Source organism: Solanum verrucosum, unplaced genomic scaffold (assembly GCF_900185275.1).
Source record: "Solanum verrucosum unplaced genomic scaffold, falcon-dt-bn FXZP01000004.1, whole genome shotgun sequence".
In the NCBI taxonomy this organism is placed as follows: Eukaryota; Viridiplantae; Streptophyta; class Magnoliopsida; order Solanales; family Solanaceae; genus Solanum; species Solanum verrucosum.
This window is the reverse complement of record NW_026020212.1, coordinates 458504-480271: the sequence shown is the minus strand read 5'-3', so window position 1 is coordinate 480271 and position 21768 is coordinate 458504. Positions and strand designations below refer to the sequence as shown.

The 21768-nt window shown below is 32.0% G+C and overlaps 1 protein-coding gene and 1 long non-coding RNA gene across 2 annotated transcripts; one reads left to right on the top strand and one right to left on the bottom strand.

Annotated features, from left to right (window-relative positions):
* Positions 1-4941: 4941 nt before the first annotated feature.
* Positions 4942-8537, bottom strand: LOC125830558 (pentatricopeptide repeat-containing protein At2g34400-like). The gene is given in 6 exon segments (XM_049509742.1): positions 4942-5067; positions 5186-5322; positions 5792-6747; positions 7619-8435; positions 8438-8458; positions 8461-8537. Coding segments are annotated over 4 exon segments (1863 nt in total). The 5' UTR covers positions 8534-8537; the 3' UTR covers positions 4942-5067; positions 5186-5322; positions 5792-5795.
* A 3655-nt stretch (positions 8538-12192) lies between these two features.
* Positions 12193-13860, top strand: LOC125830569 (uncharacterized). The gene is made up of 2 exons (XR_007443149.1): positions 12193-12372; positions 13469-13860. It is a non-coding gene; the product is annotated as an uncharacterized LOC125830569 (long non-coding RNA).
* The last annotated feature ends 7908 nt before the right edge of the window (positions 13861-21768 follow it).

The window sequence follows — 21768 nt, the reverse complement described above, 5'->3', positions numbered from 1 at the left end:
TCCCATTTTCTTAAGTTCTTTTTGGCAAGAGTTATTTACATTACAGGGGGTCTTACTACATAAATCGACAACATACCATCCTCAAACTGATGGTCAAACAGAGGTTCTTAACAAAACCTTGGAGACATATTTGAGATGTTTTTGCTCTGATAGTCATACTTAGGCTACGCAACTACCACTTGCTGAATGGTGGTACAACACTACATACCACTCTACTTTGAAATGTACACCTTTTGAAGTTTTGTATGGTCAAAAATCACCAATACACTTGCTTTACTTAGTTGGTGAGTCTTCTAATGACATGGTTGATAAATCCCTGGAGGCTAGAGAGGCTGTGATAGCCTTGCTCAAGTTCCATTTAGCTAGAGCACAACAAAGCATGAGAGATAAAGCTAACAAACACAGGTCTGATAGGCAATTTATGGAAGGCGATTTGGTTTACTTGAAGTTGCAACCTTACAGACAGATTTCAGTTGCTTCTAGGCCTTTCAACAAGCTTGCTGCAAAGTATTTTGGTCCTTACTTGGTACTTTCTAGAGTTGGTGCAGTAGCTTACAAGTTGCTTTTACCTGTTGATGTTCTTATTCATCTTGTGTTTCATGTTTCTCAACTTAAAAAATGTTATGAGGTGCCTACAATCATTAATCATCCCCCTATTTTACATCTTTCAAGTCCTTATTGTCCCAGTCTTGAGTCGATACTGGAGAGACGGATGGTCAAAAAGGGTAATAAGGATGTGTGTCAAGTCTTGGTTCAATGGTCTGGTTTGGATGCTTCTCAGGCTACTTGTGAGTTCCTGTATGAGCTGCAGCACAGGTTTCCTGCATTTCACCCTTGAGGACAAGGGTGGTTTCCATTGGGGGTATTGATACAATGCGTAGATGAGCGTAGATGATTAGGAATATTAAAAAGTAGTTACTACTGTTCATTAGTCACAAAAACAATTATCACTGTTCATTGTTTGTTAGAGCAGTTATTTCATTAGATTGTAGCTTTAGCTTTCAATTCAACTCTATAAATAGAGATGTAATACAATTGTTAAGGCATTGAATGATATATGATAATTCTTCTCTTCTCTCTTTTACTCTGTTCTTCTTAGCTTCTATCTCAGAATTTTCCCTGATATAGCTATCTTCTTCTTCGAGGTTCAGCCTCCTAGTTGATATTATCCTTTCGATTACTGTTAATTGGATCAAAATTAGTCCTGCTTCTCTAGTTTTATTTACGCAATTCACTTGAACTTGTATTGTTGTCTTCTTTCATCTTTCATAAAACTTTGTATTCATTTGATTGTACAATTGAAAATTAAAGAGAAAGAAAGAATTTGAGTGTAAGTTATACTGGTAGAGGCTGTGTCAAGATAGTAACTCTGATTTGCACATCAGACAAGATTCTAGGTTAACATTCTTATCCAACCAAAAGTTCTCATCAAGCTGTAAAGGAAACCCTTGAAACTCAAGGGGACCGGACTAGGAACCACATCGGTGCTCCGAACCATGATAAAAACATTGTGTCTTCTTTTATATTTTGTTTCTTTAATTATCTATACTCTGTGAAACTAGCCTTGAAGAAAGAGTCGACTATGATATTTTAATTCACCCCTCCTAACTTTCAATTGGTATCAGAGCAGGTATCACTAAGTGAAGTGTTTAACCATACGTGAGCAAAGATTTATGGTAAATTATCAAATTTCTGATACTCTCCTTCAAGATGGACATTCTTTAAACCGGTCTCCTTACTTCAATGGTCAACATTACTCTAACTAGAAAGACAAGTTCATAATCTTCATTACATCAAATGACTTCCAAGCATGGGTTGTTATCAAGAAGGGACCAAAATCAATTCCTGATCTCACTGGAAAAGAATCTGTCTCCAAGCAAATTGACCTGGAATCCTTAGATATCATGAAAGAGCAACAAGAGGTAATTCAAACTAATGCTAGAGTTATAAGTTTGTTTTAATATGCAGTTAGCGGAGCATAATACGATAAAATCTCCACTTGTGAAACTGTAAAAGAAATGTGGGATAAATTTGAAGTAACTTATGATGGAACCAACAAAGTGTAAGAAGCACGAATCAGTTCACTAATAAATGATATGAACTATTCAAAATGGCAGATTATGAGAATATAGAAAACATGTTCTCAAGATTTAACAAAAATCGTTTTCGACTCAAATCTCTGAGAATGATATACACAAATGGACTACAAATGAGTCAAGGCTTTCTGAATGGCTTGGTCAATGATCTTGGGCAAAACCTTCTCAACCCGGATAGCTCTAACATTTGTTGACCGGGCAAGGGTTCCCATTTGATAGATCAATGTTTGGGTCAAGGTGGGACGGGTAATAGGAGAGGAGGGAGGCCTCACAGTAGAAGCAACAATAATAGTCTTAGAAACTGTAAAAACAGTAGTGCAGGGTGGTGTAGGGATACTTGTCTGCTCCACAGAAGTAGCTAGTGAGCTGGTCTCAAATGCCAAGGTCGCAAGGTCGACCACAGGGGTAGCGTTTGGTGGTGGTGGCTTCCTCCGAGCCGCATCATCTCGCACACTTTGCCTCGATCCTCCGAATGTCACTGGATGAGGCCGGTGTGACTGTCACATTTGTAAAAGCCCGAAAATGGACTCCTTCCCTCTCACATAACTACGTGATCAAAATTGGAAATGGGAGCGATGTCTGCTTCTACCTCGCCCTCATCATCATCTCGTCAGCAATAAAGGCACCAACATGTATGTGCTTTCGACCGATAATGGTACCTACCAATATTGTCTTGTCGTGGCAAAAGATGGACTAATTCTGGGATGACATCAAGTTGTTGCTGATGAATCCTAACCAATATCTAGCCACAACATTCAAATATTTCTTCTCGATCTTGGCACCATCAGTCATCCCGGAGGGGGAAGAGTCAGAGATCAAGGGTGTCAGCCAACCCTTCAGAGAATCTAAATAGTGGCGCATCCATAGTGAATATAAATTGGATTCGAATGTCAGCATCTTCAGTGCGATACTAATGGCTCCTGCATCACACTTAACCTTCTTTCCTCTTACTTCCACTTCTTCGAGTGGTTGCCAAACTGTGCCCTTTCGCTTCTTGGGAAGGGCTTGAGCATATGTTGTATAAAACTCCGTCACCCAGGAAGGGATGTAAGGATTCCTGGGTTTGGTGAATCCTTTGAACTTGTGGAACTGTATCGTATTCCAAATGGATGGGTAGTCATCCACAACTCCATCTATGGAGAGCCGTCTCTCCTCAAGTATTGTCCGTTCACTTGCAGCTTTGAGCCTATTCAAGGCTCTTGGAGCTATAACCGTTAGGACTCTGAAAACGGGTGTATGTGTGGGTAAAGGTTGCACCAACTTGGAACAAATCTTTGTCCTCTTTCTAACAACCCCTTGTCTAGGTTGTACCTTCCTCTTCTTCTTCTTCTTATTCTTCCTCATCCTCCTCTTCTTCCATGAATTAAGTAAATCCATGACATCATCTTCTTCTTATAATTATGCGAGTAATTCATTGTACGGTTCTCAAGGGAAGTATGATGTCTTTCTAAGTTTTAAAATTGAAGATACTTGGAGAACATTTACAGGTTATTTGTACCAACAATTGAAAAACAAGGGAATATTATCAACCTTTCAAGATAATATGCCACTAGAGGATGGCGATTCAATCCCAGAAGAACTCTTGAAAACTATCAAAGAGTCTCAATGTACCCTCGTCGTTTTCTCAAAGAGTTATGCTACATCAAGGTGATGCTTGGATGTACTAGTGAAGATCATGGAATCCAAGGATGAATACGTACAAACTGTCATACCATTATTCTATGATGTGGATCCATCAGAAGTTCAAAAGCAAATGGAGAGCTTTGCTGAAGCGTTTGACAAATACGAATCAAATTATAAGGATGATGTTGAGGGAATGCAGAAGGTGCAAAGATGGAGGACTGCCCTAACTGAAGCAGCCAAACTCAAAGGATATGACATCCGCCAATGGTGAGCATATGTATGCAATAATTTATTATGTATACTCTATACGTTAGAAATACTTAATTTATCATCGATCTTCTTTCTTATTTTTCTTTTTGTAGGACTCGATCAAACTGTATTCAGCATATTGTTGATCAAATTTCGTCCAAATTATGCAAGACTTAAATTCCACCATTTTTTGGTAGGAAATGTTATGAAAAAAACATGAAATTGATGTTTAACACCTTCACTATGGACTTTAAGATAGTCACTGTCCTTGTATATATGTTTTCTGTTTTCTGTCAGTAGTGCTTGCACCAATGGTGAGAAATTTGTAGTATGAGTGGTTTGTGGATGAAAAAGTTTTTGTGGTCGGACTGATAGGATCCCCTTCCTTGTCTTTCAAAGCTGCAACTTCTTGTGGAGTTAGCATAGCAGCAAAGCCATTTAGGACATTGCGATAAGAGTAAACAATGTGTGACGATTCGTTTAGGTCCAAAAACGAATCGTGCCATTTATGCAAATCTTCAAAATTCAAGTCATGAGGTGACGACTTAAGATGTACAATGTAAATTTCTCTGTTATTATCATGGCTTGCAAGGAATGAAGAAAAATTAAAGTCTGGAAAGCATCACAGTTAGATTAGAAGTTGGAAACAATACTTAGTCATGGATGCTAATGGTGCACCTACGTGAGAAGGAAAATAATTTGTTCACAAACTATAAAATAAGTAGGGAGAACATTTAGTTAGAAATATTTTCGTCAAAATTCAGAAAGTGCCATCCGAAACCATGCAGGCGTAAATGCCCCAGGGGGTGTTGGAAGGGGAGGGGCACTACTCGCTACAATTTGCTGAACTTTCACTCTTTAGTTACAACAGAAGAACATCAAGCAACGCGACAAGGAGCACCAAATTTCTGTGTTGTCCAGCAAAATATGTATACTTTGGTTGCAGGATTTGAGAGAGGAATCTTACTATGCACTCGGTGTGGCTGAGATTGGATTGCTTCTTGCTTGATCATTTCCTGAAATTGCTTTGTTCAGTTACCATTTCTGGTTCCTCTATGTGTAACTTCTCATTTGGTTTCGAAGCAGGCACAAAAGGATCCTGCATCCACAAGGCCAGTCAGAAATATTAGAGAGTTAAAGAGTCACGACAACTTGCTAACATGTAAAGGAGCATGTACTTGAGATAATAAACAGATATGTTTAGACCATATATGTACCTGGCAAGTCAGACTTCACATGGAAGTATGCCGATTACTGAATCCAACAAACTGATCATGCATTCAGTTCAAGCACTCACGATGATCATAGAGGTACCGGGTGGCCTATCCAACAATCCATGCTGCAAAGTTACATACTGTAGGCAAATAGTAAAATATCTTAAGTTAGTTGAATTGAGAATAACAAGTAACTCTATATCACTTCAAAGAAGATATAAGCTATTTCACTATGTCAAGAGATCTAAAAGGAGTGACCCAAGCTTGAAAATCGAAAATTATTTAATAGAAAAGAAACTCTGTTTCATCAAGCTAGCTTTTGTTCTTACTGAATGAAACCCAACTAAAAATTGCATTACGGCAATGCATACTGACTTCATTTCATGTGAAAAGTAGTACCAGTAGCCAGCGCAAATCATTAAAGAGGTAAAGTCTAAAAACCCGAGCTTTCTTCTCATTAATCATGTTGTCTGGAATCTTAAACAGAATTTTTACGAACCAGATTTTCCTGAGTTCACTGCCTATCTTTTCTCGTAGTTTTTTCTCTTAATACATAAGTTCAATTCCACCTGATAAACATAGTAAGGTATAAAATATCTTCATCCTCACCTTTCTACACAAGATTCACATTTGGAACATAACCTTCTATGGTCATCTCCTCGTACAACAAGTCTAGTGCTTGTTGAATCCCATCTACGATTGGATGTGACGAATCACCAGCACGAAATTCAACAAGTTGAGAATCCATCTCAATCCAGCTACAGCCTGGAATTTTAGTCACACCTTTCTGTCGCATTAATTGTCTCATCCTTGCTGAATCATCCCACCTTCGGAGGTTTGCATATATCTTGGATGATATTATATAATTACCCGAATTTGACGGTTCCATCTCAAGGAGTAGCTGCATCACTCGTTCCCCGACATCAATATTTTTGAGCTTTTGACAGGCACCAAGCAATGCACCAAGTAAAATTTCATCTGGTTTTTGAGGCATCTTCTCAATGAAGTCCCATGCCTCATATACACGACCAGCACGAGATAAAAGGTCAACCATGCAAGAGTAATGCTCAACTTTTGGAACCAATCCAAATGATGAGTTCATTATATCAAAGATGTGCTTGCCTTGATCAACCAACCCTGCATGTACACATGCTGAGAGTACTCCAACAAACGTGACATCATCTGGGCGGGCATCACTACTCTCGAGTGACATGCGCTCAAATAGGGATAATGCTTCTTGTGCTCTTCCATGAAAGGCAAGAGCAGAAATCATTGCATTCCAAGAGACTTCATTTTTTCTAGGCATGCTTTCAAAAATTTGATATGCATCGTCCAGCTTGCCGGATTTTGCATACATATCAATTAAGGCCGTAGCTACATATATGTCATGCCTTATTCCTCTTCTTGATGCATAGTCATCGATGCTTTTTCCGACATCCAGGGCTCCAATTGAAGCACATGCAGAGAGAACACTTACCAGTGTGATATTATTTGGGTTTACTCCTGCCTCCTTCATGGCATTGAACAAAGAGATTGTTTCATCGGACAACCCATTTTGTGCATACCTGTAATAAATATTATTCAGATCCGTGGAAGAGACTAATAAAGGAGAACAATAAATGTTTGTACTAGTAAAACAGAAAAACCTCAACAAGACAGGAAAAAAATCACAGCAGGCTTCATATTTTTTATGCTTCAAAACACAGTTATTCTTTTGGTTGTCTAAATGCACATTCATTTGGAAAAACTATAGCGGATTGGAACCGCGAGAAACTAGCATAGATCTCACATGGAATTTATTGAAAGAAGTACTGCAAGCCAGATTGGGATTTGGTCTACCCCTTGCTCAAATGAAAAAAGGATACAAACAACAAGGACAACTACACTTCAGTCCCAAGCAAGTTGCGGTTGGTTTTATTAATCCTCATTTTTTTTTCTCAACACTGGTATTCGAGCTATCTTGTGTGCACCATGATTAATTCCATGGGGTATTTGCTACCACGCACCATCACAATACCGATAACTCTGTCCACCAAGACTTTGGCAGATGGGAGATCACCTAGTATGTTTGCCTTCGCTGAGCTTTGAACTTTAGGTCTCATGGTCCTCATTAAATCCTCACTTATCATGTTCTTCCATTTAAACTCATCTCAAGCCAATAAAATACGAAATAAAGAATAGAAGTTCTCTATATTTCTATTGACATAAAAATCTCAGATAGGGCTAAAATTCCTAGAAAGCATAAGATCTAAAGTAAATATACGAACATGATTAAAACATACTTCCAACATTATCGGTATCGCCTATATAGAGCCTTTTTCCCCCATTGTGACCAAATAGTAAAATGATGATCTCAACTAAACAAAACCTGACCATTTAATGCAAATAGGATGCAAACCTCCTAGGATATTAAACTGTTGAAGTAAGTGTTTTTACCCTGAAATCATTGCATTCCAAGTGATGGCATCTTTCTTCTTCATGCCATCAAAGATCCTTCTAGCAGAAACCAAATCTCCACACTTTCCATACATGTTAATCAGAGCTGAACCCATAAAAGAATTCATCTCCATTCTCTTCCCCACAACATACTCCTCCACCCACTTTCCCAAATTCACATCCCCCAAATCCCCACATGCCACAAGAACACTCACAAGACTCCTCTCATCAGGTTCAAAGCCCTCATTCCTCATTTCCATAAACAATCCTACTGCCTCTCTCGAACAACCCGTTTGAGCATACCCCGAAATCATTGAATTCCACGAAACCAAATCTCTCTGTGAAATTTCATCAAACACCTTCCTTGCAAAACCCATCTTCCCAAAACGTGAATACATAGTAATCAAAGAATGACCAACATGAAAATCCACAAACAACCCATTTTTCACCACCTCACAATGAGCTAATCTACCAAGTTTCACAGCTAAAAGATTCCCACAACACATAAACACAAAAGGGTAAGTGAAATTGTCAGTTTTCAAACCTAAAGACTTCATTTTGTAATAAAATTCTAAAGAAAGATCAAATTTTTGCCATGTTGTAGTTAACCCTCTTATCATAATGTTAAATGCATACTCATTGGGGCTATGAATATGTGAAAAAAGAAGAGAAGCATAGTCAAAATTCTTGAGGTCTATTATTCTTGAAAGCAAAAAGTTGGCTTTGTCTATAGAGTAAATTAACATTTGGGTATGGATTTGTTGTACTTGTTTGATTGTAATGCATTGTTTCAAGAGGAATAAGAGTTGTTGAGTAATGGGAAACATTCTTGTTGATTATGAAAGCTTGCTTTGTTGCTTCAATGGTGAAAAAGCGGGAGATTTTATATTGTTGGGGTTTAGCTCTAAGAAACATTGTTTGTCTATCTAAGAAGTGACAAGTAGATGTTACAAGTACACAATTTTGGGTCGATATTTGGGCTTTCAAATTTACTATGGAAATTGGGTCTTACTTTGTTATGATTTGGTTCTAGACCATAAACTTTACTTACCATTTATTTAGTTCGAACTTACATAAAATTTACGCAACCTTTCTCTTCTTCTTTGTCCTCCCTCCTCCTCCATCCTCTTCCTCTTCTTGTTCTTTTTTTTTTTCTTTAAAATTCGACCTACTGTAAAATGTAAACGTGAATTATGTATAAAAACATTTAAAATATTGAGAGAATTTCATATCTAAAATTTTTGATTGTTTAGAGGTGATTTTGAATTGGTCGGGATTGAATAGTAACGTGTACATCGTATTCAGGGTATATTTCATGTACAATTAACTTATATTCAACTATTTGAGTATATCATAATGTGTAGTCAGTGTATGACTCACCTATAGGTAAACTATATTCAGCTTTTTGAGTGTATTTTAATGTATAGTTTCTATGACTTTTGGTTATTTTTTATGTAAATAAAAATATGGCTATATTTATTGTAATTATTGTATATATTTGAAACTATTTCACAACAAATTGGCACGGCAGACAAACTAACCTTAAAAATGTCAAGAAAGAAATTCCTTGAACAGGTGGGAAAATGCTTTAAAAAGGTATTAAATTCACTATATATTATGGTCTGATACATACAAATAATAATGAACGAGACAACTTTATAGAAGGAAATTCAATTTTAGTCACGATCGACGACAACATATAGATAATGAAATTTTTGAACAAGTTCGTAAAAAAATTGAGAAATAAAATACAAAAAGGGGTAGCTATACCGAGTAGGGATTCAAATAAGACCTTGTCCTTGGTTTTATTATCTATGAAGGCTTTTAGGGGTCGTCTGATAGAGTGTATAAGAATAATGCAAAATATAGTGTATTAGTAATGCTTGCATTAGTAACCTTATATTAGTTATGATAAGATTTTTTTTATACAATGTTTGGTTTGGTATGAATTACATAGTTTTTTTAGAAAAAAATATTTGTTTACAAAAATACCCTCAACAAATATAATGGAAAGGATGCAAAAAAAGATTTTGAGGGCAATTGTACACTAGTAATTTTGCTATTAGGAAGATTCAATGAGAGATGAGGGATAGAATAAATGGGTTAAGTAGTTCCAAGAGAGCCTTACATAGTCAATATCTAATACAACAATTGTATAACTAGCTATAGGTTTTGGTTTTCTGTTTGAGGCCTAGGTGATTGCAACACCATCCATGAAGGTGGTTGTAGTACTAAGGTGCTCATTTCTCTTTTTAGAGTCGTAAACATTTCGAATGTCAATGGTAATATTCACAATTATTACAAAAAAAAATAATACTATAAGAATCAACCAAGTTGATTATTTATTTTTATATAAAGAGTGGTTTAGACCACTTTTTTTACTTCAAAGTATATTTGAATTATTCCTAATGTATGAAATTTTCTTAACATCTACTTTGTGATACAAAATATTGAGACCATGGGATTATAAAAACACATATAAATATTATCTTAACCATCAATGTATATTTCTTTTATAAAAATATTAATCTAAATCTTGATGATGGAAGTTATCAAATATTTTAATAATAATTGATTGAAACTAGTCGATAATCAAATTAGTGATCAAGATACCTACGATATGGTCCCTACACCATGATCTATAACTTAGTCAAAATCAATAAAATAGGATATTTGATCGAACACCTAATGCTACATGCTTATTTAGAGTAGATATCAAATAATTTAACATGAAAAAGTCATTTTCACCGTTCTTTTTTATCCATTTTCTCAAGTATTGATAACAATTTTCCCTCTCTCCACAAATATATTTAACTTCGATTATATCCAACAAATACCTAACTATTTTTGAAAAATTCAAACTTGAACTCTTGAAGCAACTTGATCTTTCGTAATGTTTGATTTAACTTACACAGATATCTATAAGATAACTACAAATAATATCGATAAGAATATAATGCACTCCAAGTCTCCAACAAAAGAGATATTTAGTGGCAATAGATTTTTTTTTATTGCTGCAAAATATTTAGTGGCAATTGAGTTAATAACATTGAAATCTTGACGAGAAGAAGTTGCTCCGATGGTAAGCACCCCTCACTTCAAACCTGAAGGTTGCGAATTCGAGTTACCAAAGGGAGCAAAAGGGGTGGGAGATCCTAGGGAGGGTTGTTAAAAAAAAAACATTGCATTTAGAGTCGCTATAACCTTTAATGACATATATATAGAATACTGACGGTAAATATTCATTATTACCTAAAAGTTAAGACGTTCATGTTAGCTTTAACATGTTATAATACATTGATAATATCAAAATTCTTTATATTATCAATACATGCAAGTTTAATACTTTAACCCTTTTTAGTATATATTACGATCAATTAACCATTGCGTGCTGGGTGACAAAGCCTATATAATTTGTTTCAACTAATTGTCATGGTTGTCATTAATGACTAGCTATAAAACTTGTATATTTTCACTATAAATCAATAATCATTAGGTATAGGACGTAACAAAACCTAAATAATTCATTTCAATTATATTTGACATTATTGTCTTTGACAAAAGTATGAACTTGCAATATAATGGTACAAATAATAAATTACTATTGCACGTAAGGTGTGTTAGGTGAGGATTAAATGTCTTTATGTTTGGTTGATGACATTTTCTATAAGAAAAGGATTTCTTAAAAACACAAAAATATTGACTTTCTCGATTGAAAGAGGGGAAATAATTTTCATAAGTTTATTACACGCTAGAGGTGTTTAATGAGTGAGTTGGGCTGACGTAGGTGTCAAATGAGTGAGTTGGGCTGAATTTGGGTAAGGAGTTGAAGAAAAGAAAAACAAACTTTTATACATGACAATTATATAACTATAAAAACATATTATTATAAGGGTATAGTGAAAGTTTAAAGTGATTTCAAATGTAACGAAAAAAGGGTATTTTCAAGTAGAAATTTATGTGCAATTCTTTTATGAACATATTTAAAGTAAAATGGTTCCCCACACACTACTAAAAAGTCACTAATTCTCTCATATTTAAAATTTTCACTAAAAAATATTCAGTAATTATTTTAATATATATTTTGATTGAATCACGGAAAAACGAAAAACTAGTAGTGTTTTCATGCAAAAAAAAAAAATTAGAAAGCTTCTCATTATTTCAATGAAAATCTGTTTTTCTATCATTATTTTCCAAATAATAATACGAAAAAGATTATATTTCTTAACATAAATTTTTCATTGATTTGTGGAAGAAAAACTCTATTTCTAGTAGTGACATACATGGAACATAAGGAGTAACTTACATTCCCATAAAAAAAAATAGAAAATAACTACTAATATTTCAAATAGAAAGAAAGAGAGATAAGGGGAAAAAAATTACAAGAACATAAAGACTATCATCAAGCTTCCAGTAAGTCTTCTAAATTTACTATGGTCAATTTATTTAAGGAATAATTAATTATATGTCCATTTAATACTTTCGAGGTGAATGTGATGCAAGGATAACCTATAATTTGATCAATTCAAAACTTTTTTTTTGACATTTTCTTTACTTTGTGTGCTTAATGTTAATTTAAACACAAGTGTTGGTAAAAATATTATTTTTGTGTCACTATAAATAGACCCTCTTATAAAACTTATATTCCACAAAGTAAAGCATCTCAAAAAGAGTTAAAGAAATGGCTCAACCTAAAGTTAACATAATAACTCTTTCTGCTATCCTACTTTGCTTTCTTCTCATGTTTGCTTCTGGTGAGAAATTCTTAAGTATTTTGTTTTGTTTTTTCTTGTTGCTTAATAGGATAAAGTATTGTAAATACATCATCTATATGTTAGATTCTATATATGGTATGTTTGGTAGGAAGAAAAATGTTTTTCATGGCAAATAATTTCTTGAAAAATGTTTTTTTTTAGGAAAATATAAGTGATCAGTATCCTACTTATTTTCTTGTGTTCGGTAGATAAGTAAAAAATATTATTTTTAAAGCATTTGTCTATAATTATTTAGACAAATATTATGAAAGGTGGGGTGGGGAGATAGGGTACGGTGTGGGATGGTGGGGCTTAAGACGAGGTGGTACTGTTTGGGGGTGGATCAGGACACAATCAATGTGAAATGTCATTAGTAGAACTCGTCTTCCTGTAGAAAATATTGTCCAAAATATTTGACCAACCAAACATGAAAAAATTGAATCATACTAACACACTCTCTAAGTTGCATTTTTATGTTCACATATGATCTCTAAGCTTGGAATTTTAATGAAAACATCACTTACGGTGAAACTTGTTTCCCTCCTTCAATTAAAAAAATCATTTTCCAAAAAATATTTTCCTTCAAACCAAACCAAACCAAACACACCCTAATAACATGTTGAATTGTGGTGAAACGTATATATATGCATACGTTTTGAGGTGGAGGTGCTAGGTGGGGGTTCGTGGGTTCAGATGAACGGCCACTAGCTTTTCCGTTATATATATATATATATATAAACTTGTGAATCCCTTAACAGAATTTATTGACAACTCAGTGGTAAAAGTTATTTTTTACACTAGTACTATTGTGGGTTTGAACTCCACTATTAACAAAAAAATCGCTTTTCCCTTTTAAAGAAAGCACATTTTGCAATATTTTTCTCTTCTGTCCTAAAATTTAGAACCCCAAAATTCCTAATCCTAACTTCGCCTCTGATATCAAATGATTAATGACTATCCAAATCCATAGTTTTTCAAAAATAAAATAAAATAGAAGAACTGGTGTGAATCCATTCTATATTGAAGAATGTACATAACAATTCTTTACATTGCCACTATATATATAATATAAATTGTATCAATATTTTTTATGCAGAGACACAAATAACAGAAGCAAAACACTGTGGGAAGCATAGCAAGAGTTGGAATGGGAAGTGTTTCCACAACAAATGTAACCATTGGTGCATGGAAAAAGAAGATGCAAAATATGGCAGTTGCTCTCATGGAGATTGCTACTGCTACTACCATTGTTGAAAACAACAATCAAAACATATAAAGCCATTAATTTCACATGGCACTATCTATCTTATATTATGTAATACACATATAATTAAATAAATAATGCTGCTATTAATTACTACATGGTTATTATATATTATAGCAGCAGTGATGCCATTATCTAAATGGTGATCACTTTTGATGTGTCTCTTTGTAATTTTGTGTGTGAGTGTGTTTGAAATATACCGTTTGCAGTCATTTACCTTTGAAGTTTTTTCTTTTTTTATACTTTTCTCATTTCAATTTATATGAGTTAGTTTGATTTGATAGTAAGTTTAAAAAATAAATAAATACTTTTGATACTTGTGGTCTAAAATAAGTGATAGATGTTTGTCTTGTTATAAATCATTTTTAAGGGTAAAATGGGAATTTCTAAGTTAAATTGTTATTAAATATATAAATGTGTGACTAAAAAGGAAAGCGAGTCATATAAATTGAGACATAGTGAGTATTCATAAACAGAAAAATTAGTAGTTTCATAACCCTACAAATGTTATGACATGTTCTGTATGCTTATGAGTTTCAAAAGTCTTGGTTTTTTATTTTTTTTAACTTTGTACTATTCAAATTCTGCCACATAAATTGTGATGAAGGAAGTACTAAAACGATTTTATTAATGTTGAGAGGAAAATGAGTCAACATACAACACACAAATTGGTAGGAATCAAAGCTTCTTATTATTGAGTTAATAATTAACAAGCTCGATTCAAACCTAGTTCTTGAGTTTAGATTATGAAGATTACGATGAGTTTGGATGTTTGAAGTACTAGAATGAGTCAATTATGTATCATAATAATTATTTGGAGAGGACTCTATCGATTATTATGGTGTTATTAAATCGATTCTAGATCACCCTAACTATTTTGATTCGATAAAAAAATTCGTTGGGACTTAGTTGAAACTAAAACAATAATGCATTATGCTTTTGTATAAATTGTAAGTGGTGTGTTTCACATATATATATATATATGGTGAAGAAGAAGTACTTTATATATACATATAACATGTACACTGGTACTTGCAGTTGTATTATTTTCTTTCTTTTTGTTGTTTAGAGCGTTCCTATAGTGACCCCAAATGATAAGATGATTTGTTGGGACTAACAGTTTGATCACCGAATCGTTTGTTTGAATTCCGTGCAAGTTTCAATGTTATGAAGCTATTGGAACTTGAACGATTGACTTGGGTCAAAAGTTCAGGAAGAAGGTCCAATAATGCAATTCTGACGGTTTCGTCAGCTTCAAAATGTTGAGTTTGATCTACAAGAACCTTTGGTGTGGATTTCGAGGCTTCCGGACTTATTCCAAGTCCCCATTAGAAATTTTGTTTTGCAATTTTTAAATCTGATAACCGAATAGGAACACACTTGTGGAACAAGAGTCTACGATTATTCTACATTGCCACAAAACATAGTTAAAATTAAAGTTAGACGATAATTATTAGAGATCCAATTCACCCTCCACTCGTGTCTTTTCAAGTCCAACAATTTAATTATCAATAGGTGCATAAAAGGAAAACAACTAAAAGTCACATACCAAATATTATTTCATTACAACTTTTATTAATAGTGTAAATGTAAAAGCATATATATATATATTATATAGTTTGAGGACATTGAAAACACTCAATTTTTATTTTAATAAACTTCCATTTGGTCTTTTGATATTCTCATGAAGCACAATAGAAACAGACGCAATCAAGGTCTTGACAAGTTCCACCTAGAGCACCTTCTTGACTTTTGCATTGGTTGTTACAATGGCCACTGATGAAACACAAACCTTTCCATGTGCCACTATACCTAAGGCAACCTGTTTGACCCTTCACAATTTGCATCTCTAACAAGGACAAGGAAACAAATCAAATGGATTAATTAAAGGGACTTTATTTGTAGATTAGTATACAATAATACCATGCCAAAATTTGATAGAACTAATTATTAAAGTAATTTGACTAAATCATTCTTTATATCTTTTCTCATTCAGTTGGATTTTATTTTACTCTATCAAAAATTGTTTACTCAAAAAAGAAATATGCTATTTATTTTTATAATATAAATCAATTTTATTAAAATTTTATTTTATTAATAATATTTTAAAAATTTAAATATAACTACTATTACTTATAGTTATTTAATGATGAAAATAATAAATTCGTCTTAATTTGTTAAAATAGATAAATAAAATAATAAACTGAGAAATCATAAAATGCCAAAAAAAATACCCCCCCCCCCCCAAATTCAAAATATAATAAGAGAAGCACACACATGTGTGTTATTCCTATTTGGAATGATATTTTCTTGAAGTTTTTTTTCTAAAAAACGCTGAAGTTGAAAAATAATATTTTGCGTTTGGATGAGAATTACATTTTTTTTTTTAAAAAAAAGTTGAAGATTTGTGTGTGATAATCATTATTACTAGCCCTCTGTTTTAATTTATGCGATAGTTTTTTGTCGGGTTAATTTACAAGAATATTTTTATATTTAGTAACAATTTGTCTTTAATTTTTTTTCTATTTACCCGTTATAAGATGATTTATAATCACACATATATTTATAAATTATTTTGCAAAATTAGCTTTCAAGTCTTCTTTTTATTTTTAAAAGTAATTGGTATATTAGTTATAAACTCTATTTAGTATTGTTGGGTGTAAAATTAATAATACATAACCAAAAAAATTATGATAGTAGTAATATATGAGTTATTAACACATGAATAAATATGATTAAAGATAGAACTGTCCTTAATACACCAAACCAAATCATGCATAGAAAATATCTCATCATAACAAACCTCAATATTACTAATACAACGTGATCAATACTTTTCTTATACACTACTCTATCAAACGATACTTTAACAATTAAACAAGGACAATATCATCGAGCAGTAAGAGATGTAAGGTAGTCAAAGATTTGGAAAGTTCTTGCACCACCGACTAATAGAGATTTTTATATCATATATAGTCGTTCATCAAGATAATAATAATAAAGTATATATTGTATACATAACTATAGCTATTATATATATTTTACATATATAACTAACGATTATAAATATTTTTGACGAGCAATCAAATATAAAAATAGAAGTTTGAATAGAGTGTCACACACCTAATGATGCAAAGACGACTAACAAGCATAAAAGGACAAGAGGAACTCGTGATCCAACCATCTGTTCTTGTTATGCTAATTTTATGAGAATGTTTCTCCACATATTTATAGTGAAAAACATTTCCTCTTATGTTAAATAAAGTTTAGGGAATAAAGAGGCATTGTCCATTTAGTGACACTTCCAAGAATATTATTGAAGGTTCCTTCATATTTTTCAATTTGTATACTTGACTTGTTTGTTTTCTTTCCACTTGTCTATACACTACTAAAAAAACAGTGAATACCGACCTAAAAATTTCCGACCTCAAATGGAGGTCGGTAATTTCCAATCTCCGGAGGTCGGTATTTACAAGTAGTCGGTTTTTATGCAAAATAAAGAGGGAAAACCAAATTCCGACCTCCGGAGGTCGGAATTTTTCCCGGAAAAAATGAATTACAATAAAAATACCGACCTCATGAGGTCGGTATATTTTATATTTAATTGAGAAAATAATACCAACATCAAAAGGTCGGTTTTTATTGTAATTCATTAAATATTTTATAATTCCGACTTCCGAATGTCGGTAGTATGTAATTAAAATACCGACCTCATGAGGTCGGTATTTTTATTTCATCTAATTACTATTAATTAAAGCGACATCCGGAGGTCGGTATTTTTATTTCATCTAATTACTTTTAAAAGCGACATCCGGAGGTCGGTTTGCGGAAAGCGGGAAAACCAAATTCCGACCTCTGGAGGTCGGAAATTTTTTCGGAAAAAATGAATTACAATAAAAACCGACCTCTTGATGTCGGTATTAAAAAAATAAATAAATAACAATATTTTATTTTTTCTCAATAGGTTTTGTGTAAAATAAAAAACAAAAAAAATTATAATACCGACTTCCGTATGTCGGGAAAATTAAATAGTAATAATAAATTAATATAAAATACCGACCTCATGAGGTCGGTATTTTTAATATATAATTGAGAAAATAATACCGACATCAAGAGGTCGATTTTTATTGTAATTCATTAAAAAATCCGACCTCCTGAGGTCGGAATTTTTTCTCAATTAAATATTTCATAATACCGACTTCCGAATGTCGGTAAAAATTAAATAGTATGTAATTAAAATACCGACCTCATGAGGTCGGTATTTTTATTTCGACTATTAATTAAAGCGACATCCGGAGGTCGGTATTTTTATTTCATCTAATTACTTTTAAAAGCGACATCCGGAGGTCGGTTTGCGATTTGCGGGTAAACCAAATTCCGACCTCAAAAAGTCGGAATTTTCCCCAGAAAATGAATTACAATAAAAACCGACCTCTTGATGTCGGTATTATTTTCTATTTTGATTTAATTTTATTTAAATCGTTTTCCGGAGGACCATTTTGTGTTCTTAAAATTTAATATGATATATATATATATATATATATATATGTTTAATTAATAAAATCAACCTCAAGAGGTGAGTTTATATTAAAATATATATATAATTTAACTACACATCAACAAAATTTTAATATTTAATAAATTTACATATGTATACATCTCTCTCTCTCTCTCTCTATATATATATATATATATATATAGATGTATATATATGTATATGTAGATGTATATAGATGTATGTATACATATACATACATTATATGTTGATGTGTAGTTAAATTATATATGTTTAATTAATAAAATCAACCTCAAGAGGTGAGTTTATATTAAAATAATTATATATATATATAAAATTTAACTACACATCAACAGAAGTTTAATTTAATAAATTTACATATATATATATATATATATATATATATATATATAAATAACAATATTTTATTTTTTCTCAATAGGTTTTGTGTAAAATAAAAAACAAAAAAATTTATAATACCGACTTCTGTATGTCGGTAAAATTAAAGAGTAAAAATAAATTAATATAAAATACCGACCTCATGAGGTCGGTATTTTTTATATTTAATTGAGAAAATAATACCGACATCAAGAGGTCGGTTTTTATTGTAATTCATTAAATATTTTATAATTCCGACTTCCGAATGTCGGTAGTATGTAATTAAAATACCGACCTCATGAGGTCGGTATTTTTATTTCTTTTAATTACTATTAATTAAAGTGACATCCGGAGGTCGGTATTTTTATTTCATCTAATTACTATTAATTAAAGCGACATCCGGAGGTCGGTATTTTTATTTCATCTAATTACTTTTAAAAACGACATCCGGAGGTCGGTTTGCGGAAAGCGGGAAAACCAAATTCCGACCTCTGGAGGTCGGAAATTTTTTCGGAAAAAATGAATTACAATAAAAACCGACCTCTTGATGTCGGTATTAAAAAAATAAATAAATAACAATATTTTATTTTTTCTCAATAGGTTTTGTGTAAAATAAAAAACAAAAAAAATTATAATACTGACTTCCGTATGTCGGGAAAATTAAATAGTAATAATAAATTAATATAAAATACCGACCTCATGAGGTCGGTATTTTTAATATATAATTGAGAAAATAATACCGACATCAAGAGGTCGATTTTTATTGTAATTCATTAAAAAATCCGACCTCCTGAGGTCGGAATTTTTTCTCAATTAAATATTTCATAATACCGACTTCCGAATGTCGGTAAAAATTAAATAGTATGTAATTAAAATACCGACCTCATGAGGTCGGTATTTTTATTTCGACTATTAATTAAAGCGACATCCGGAGGTCGGTATTTTTATTTCATCTAATTACTTTTAAAAGTGACATTCGGAGGTCGGTTTGCGATTTGCGGGTAAACCAAATTCCGACCTCAAGAAGTCGGAATTTTTCCCAGAAAATGAATTACAATAAAAACCGACCTCTTGATGTCGGTATTATTTTCTATTTTGATTTAATTTTATTTAAATCGTTTTCCGGAGGACCATTCTGTGTTCTTAAAATTTAATGTGATACATATATATATATATATATATATATATATGTTTAATTAATAAAATCAACCTCAAGAGGTGAGTTTATATTTAAAAAATAATAATATATATATATATATATATATATATATACATAGATGTATATATATGTATGTATACATATACATATATTATATGTTGATGTGTAGTTAAATTATATATATTTAATTAATAAAATCAACCTCAAGAGGTGAGTTTATATTAAAATAATTATATATATATATATATGTTGTATATGTATATATATATATATATATATATATATATATATATATATATATAGATAGATAGATAGATAGATGTTGATTAAATTAAACTTCTGTTGATGTGTAGTTAAATTATATATGTTTAATTAATAAAATCAACCTCAAGAGGTGAGTTTATATTAAAATAATTATATATATAAATGTATACATATATATGTATATGTATACATCTATATATATATATACATCTATATATATGTAAATTTATTAAATTATATATATATATATATATATATATATATATATATATATATATATATATATATATATATGTAAATTTCTTAAATTAAACTTCTGTTGATGTGTAGTTAAATTTTATATATATATATACATATGTAATTTAATAAATTAAACTTCTGTTGATGTGTAGTTAAATTTTATATATATATAATTTATATGTTTAATTAATAAAATCAACCTCAAGAGGTGAGTTTATATATATATATATATATATGTAATTTAATAAATTAAACTTCTGTTGATGTGTAGTTAAATTTTATATATATATAATTTATATGTTTAATTAATAAAATCAACCTCAAGAGGTGAGTTTATATATATATCTATATATATATATATATATATATGTATATATATATACATATATATTTAAATTTATTAAATTAAACTTTTGTTGATATGTAATTAAATTTTATATATATATATATATATATATATATAAAATCAACCTCTAGAGGTGAATTTATATTAAAATTAATTAATAAATACCAACCTAAAGAGGTCGGTATATTTAAATTATTATTTTATTTAAATAATATCGACTTCATGATGCCAGTATTTATTAAATATTTTTAAATATAGATAATTATTTTAAAAAATATCGACATCCCGAGGTCGGTAAATTAAAGAATTCTCTTTAAAAAAGAATGACAATATAAGTCTTAATCCTAAACACTAACTCTCAAAACCTAAGTCCACTTTCACTCCCCCACTCCAGATCCACCCCCGACCCACCCCCATCGGCGCCGATCCCCACCCATCCCCGACCGGCGCCACGCCACCATCCCCGACCGGCGCCACGCCGCCATCCCCGACCGCAGCCACCCACCTTCGCAGCAGCAGAGGACGTCGCGGCAGCTGCAGAGGACGTCGCGCCCAGCAGCAGGAGGTCGCGAGCCTCCATCTTGACCGGCACCGCCTCCATTCCGACCGGCGCCGCCTCCATCTCGACCATCACCTCCATCCCCGACCTTCTTAGTGAAGGTGAATTTTTAGAACCTCCATAATAGATTACTTTTGTTTCTATTTAGTTGAAGTATCTCAAAATTAGAGTACTAATATACTTAGTTTTATTGATTGTTAGTTTGATTGATTGTCAGTTAGTAAGTGAATGATTTAGGGTTTTTGATTGTTAGTTTGAATTAGGTATTATTTGATTGTTAGTTTGTGTTTGTTGATTGTGAATTGAAAATTTTAATGTTAGGGTTAGTTTGAATTAGGGTATCTTAGGATTTGTTTGAAATTCGGTATTTCTTAAGTTAATTAGTTTGATTTTGGAATTGTAAGATTAGATTGAATTAGGGTATTTAAGGAGTTGTTTGAACTTGGGTATTATTTGAGTTAGTTTGAATTATTATTGAGATTTTAGGACTAATAGTTTGAATTTGGGATTAGGAATAGCTAGCTAATTTGAATTTAGGATTTTAGTACTAGTTAGATTTTGAGATTTTAGGGCTAGTTTGAATTTGTGATTTTAAGATTAGTTTGAATTTTGAATTTAGGACTAGTTTGAATTATTATTGAGATTTTAGGAATACTAATAGTTTGAATTT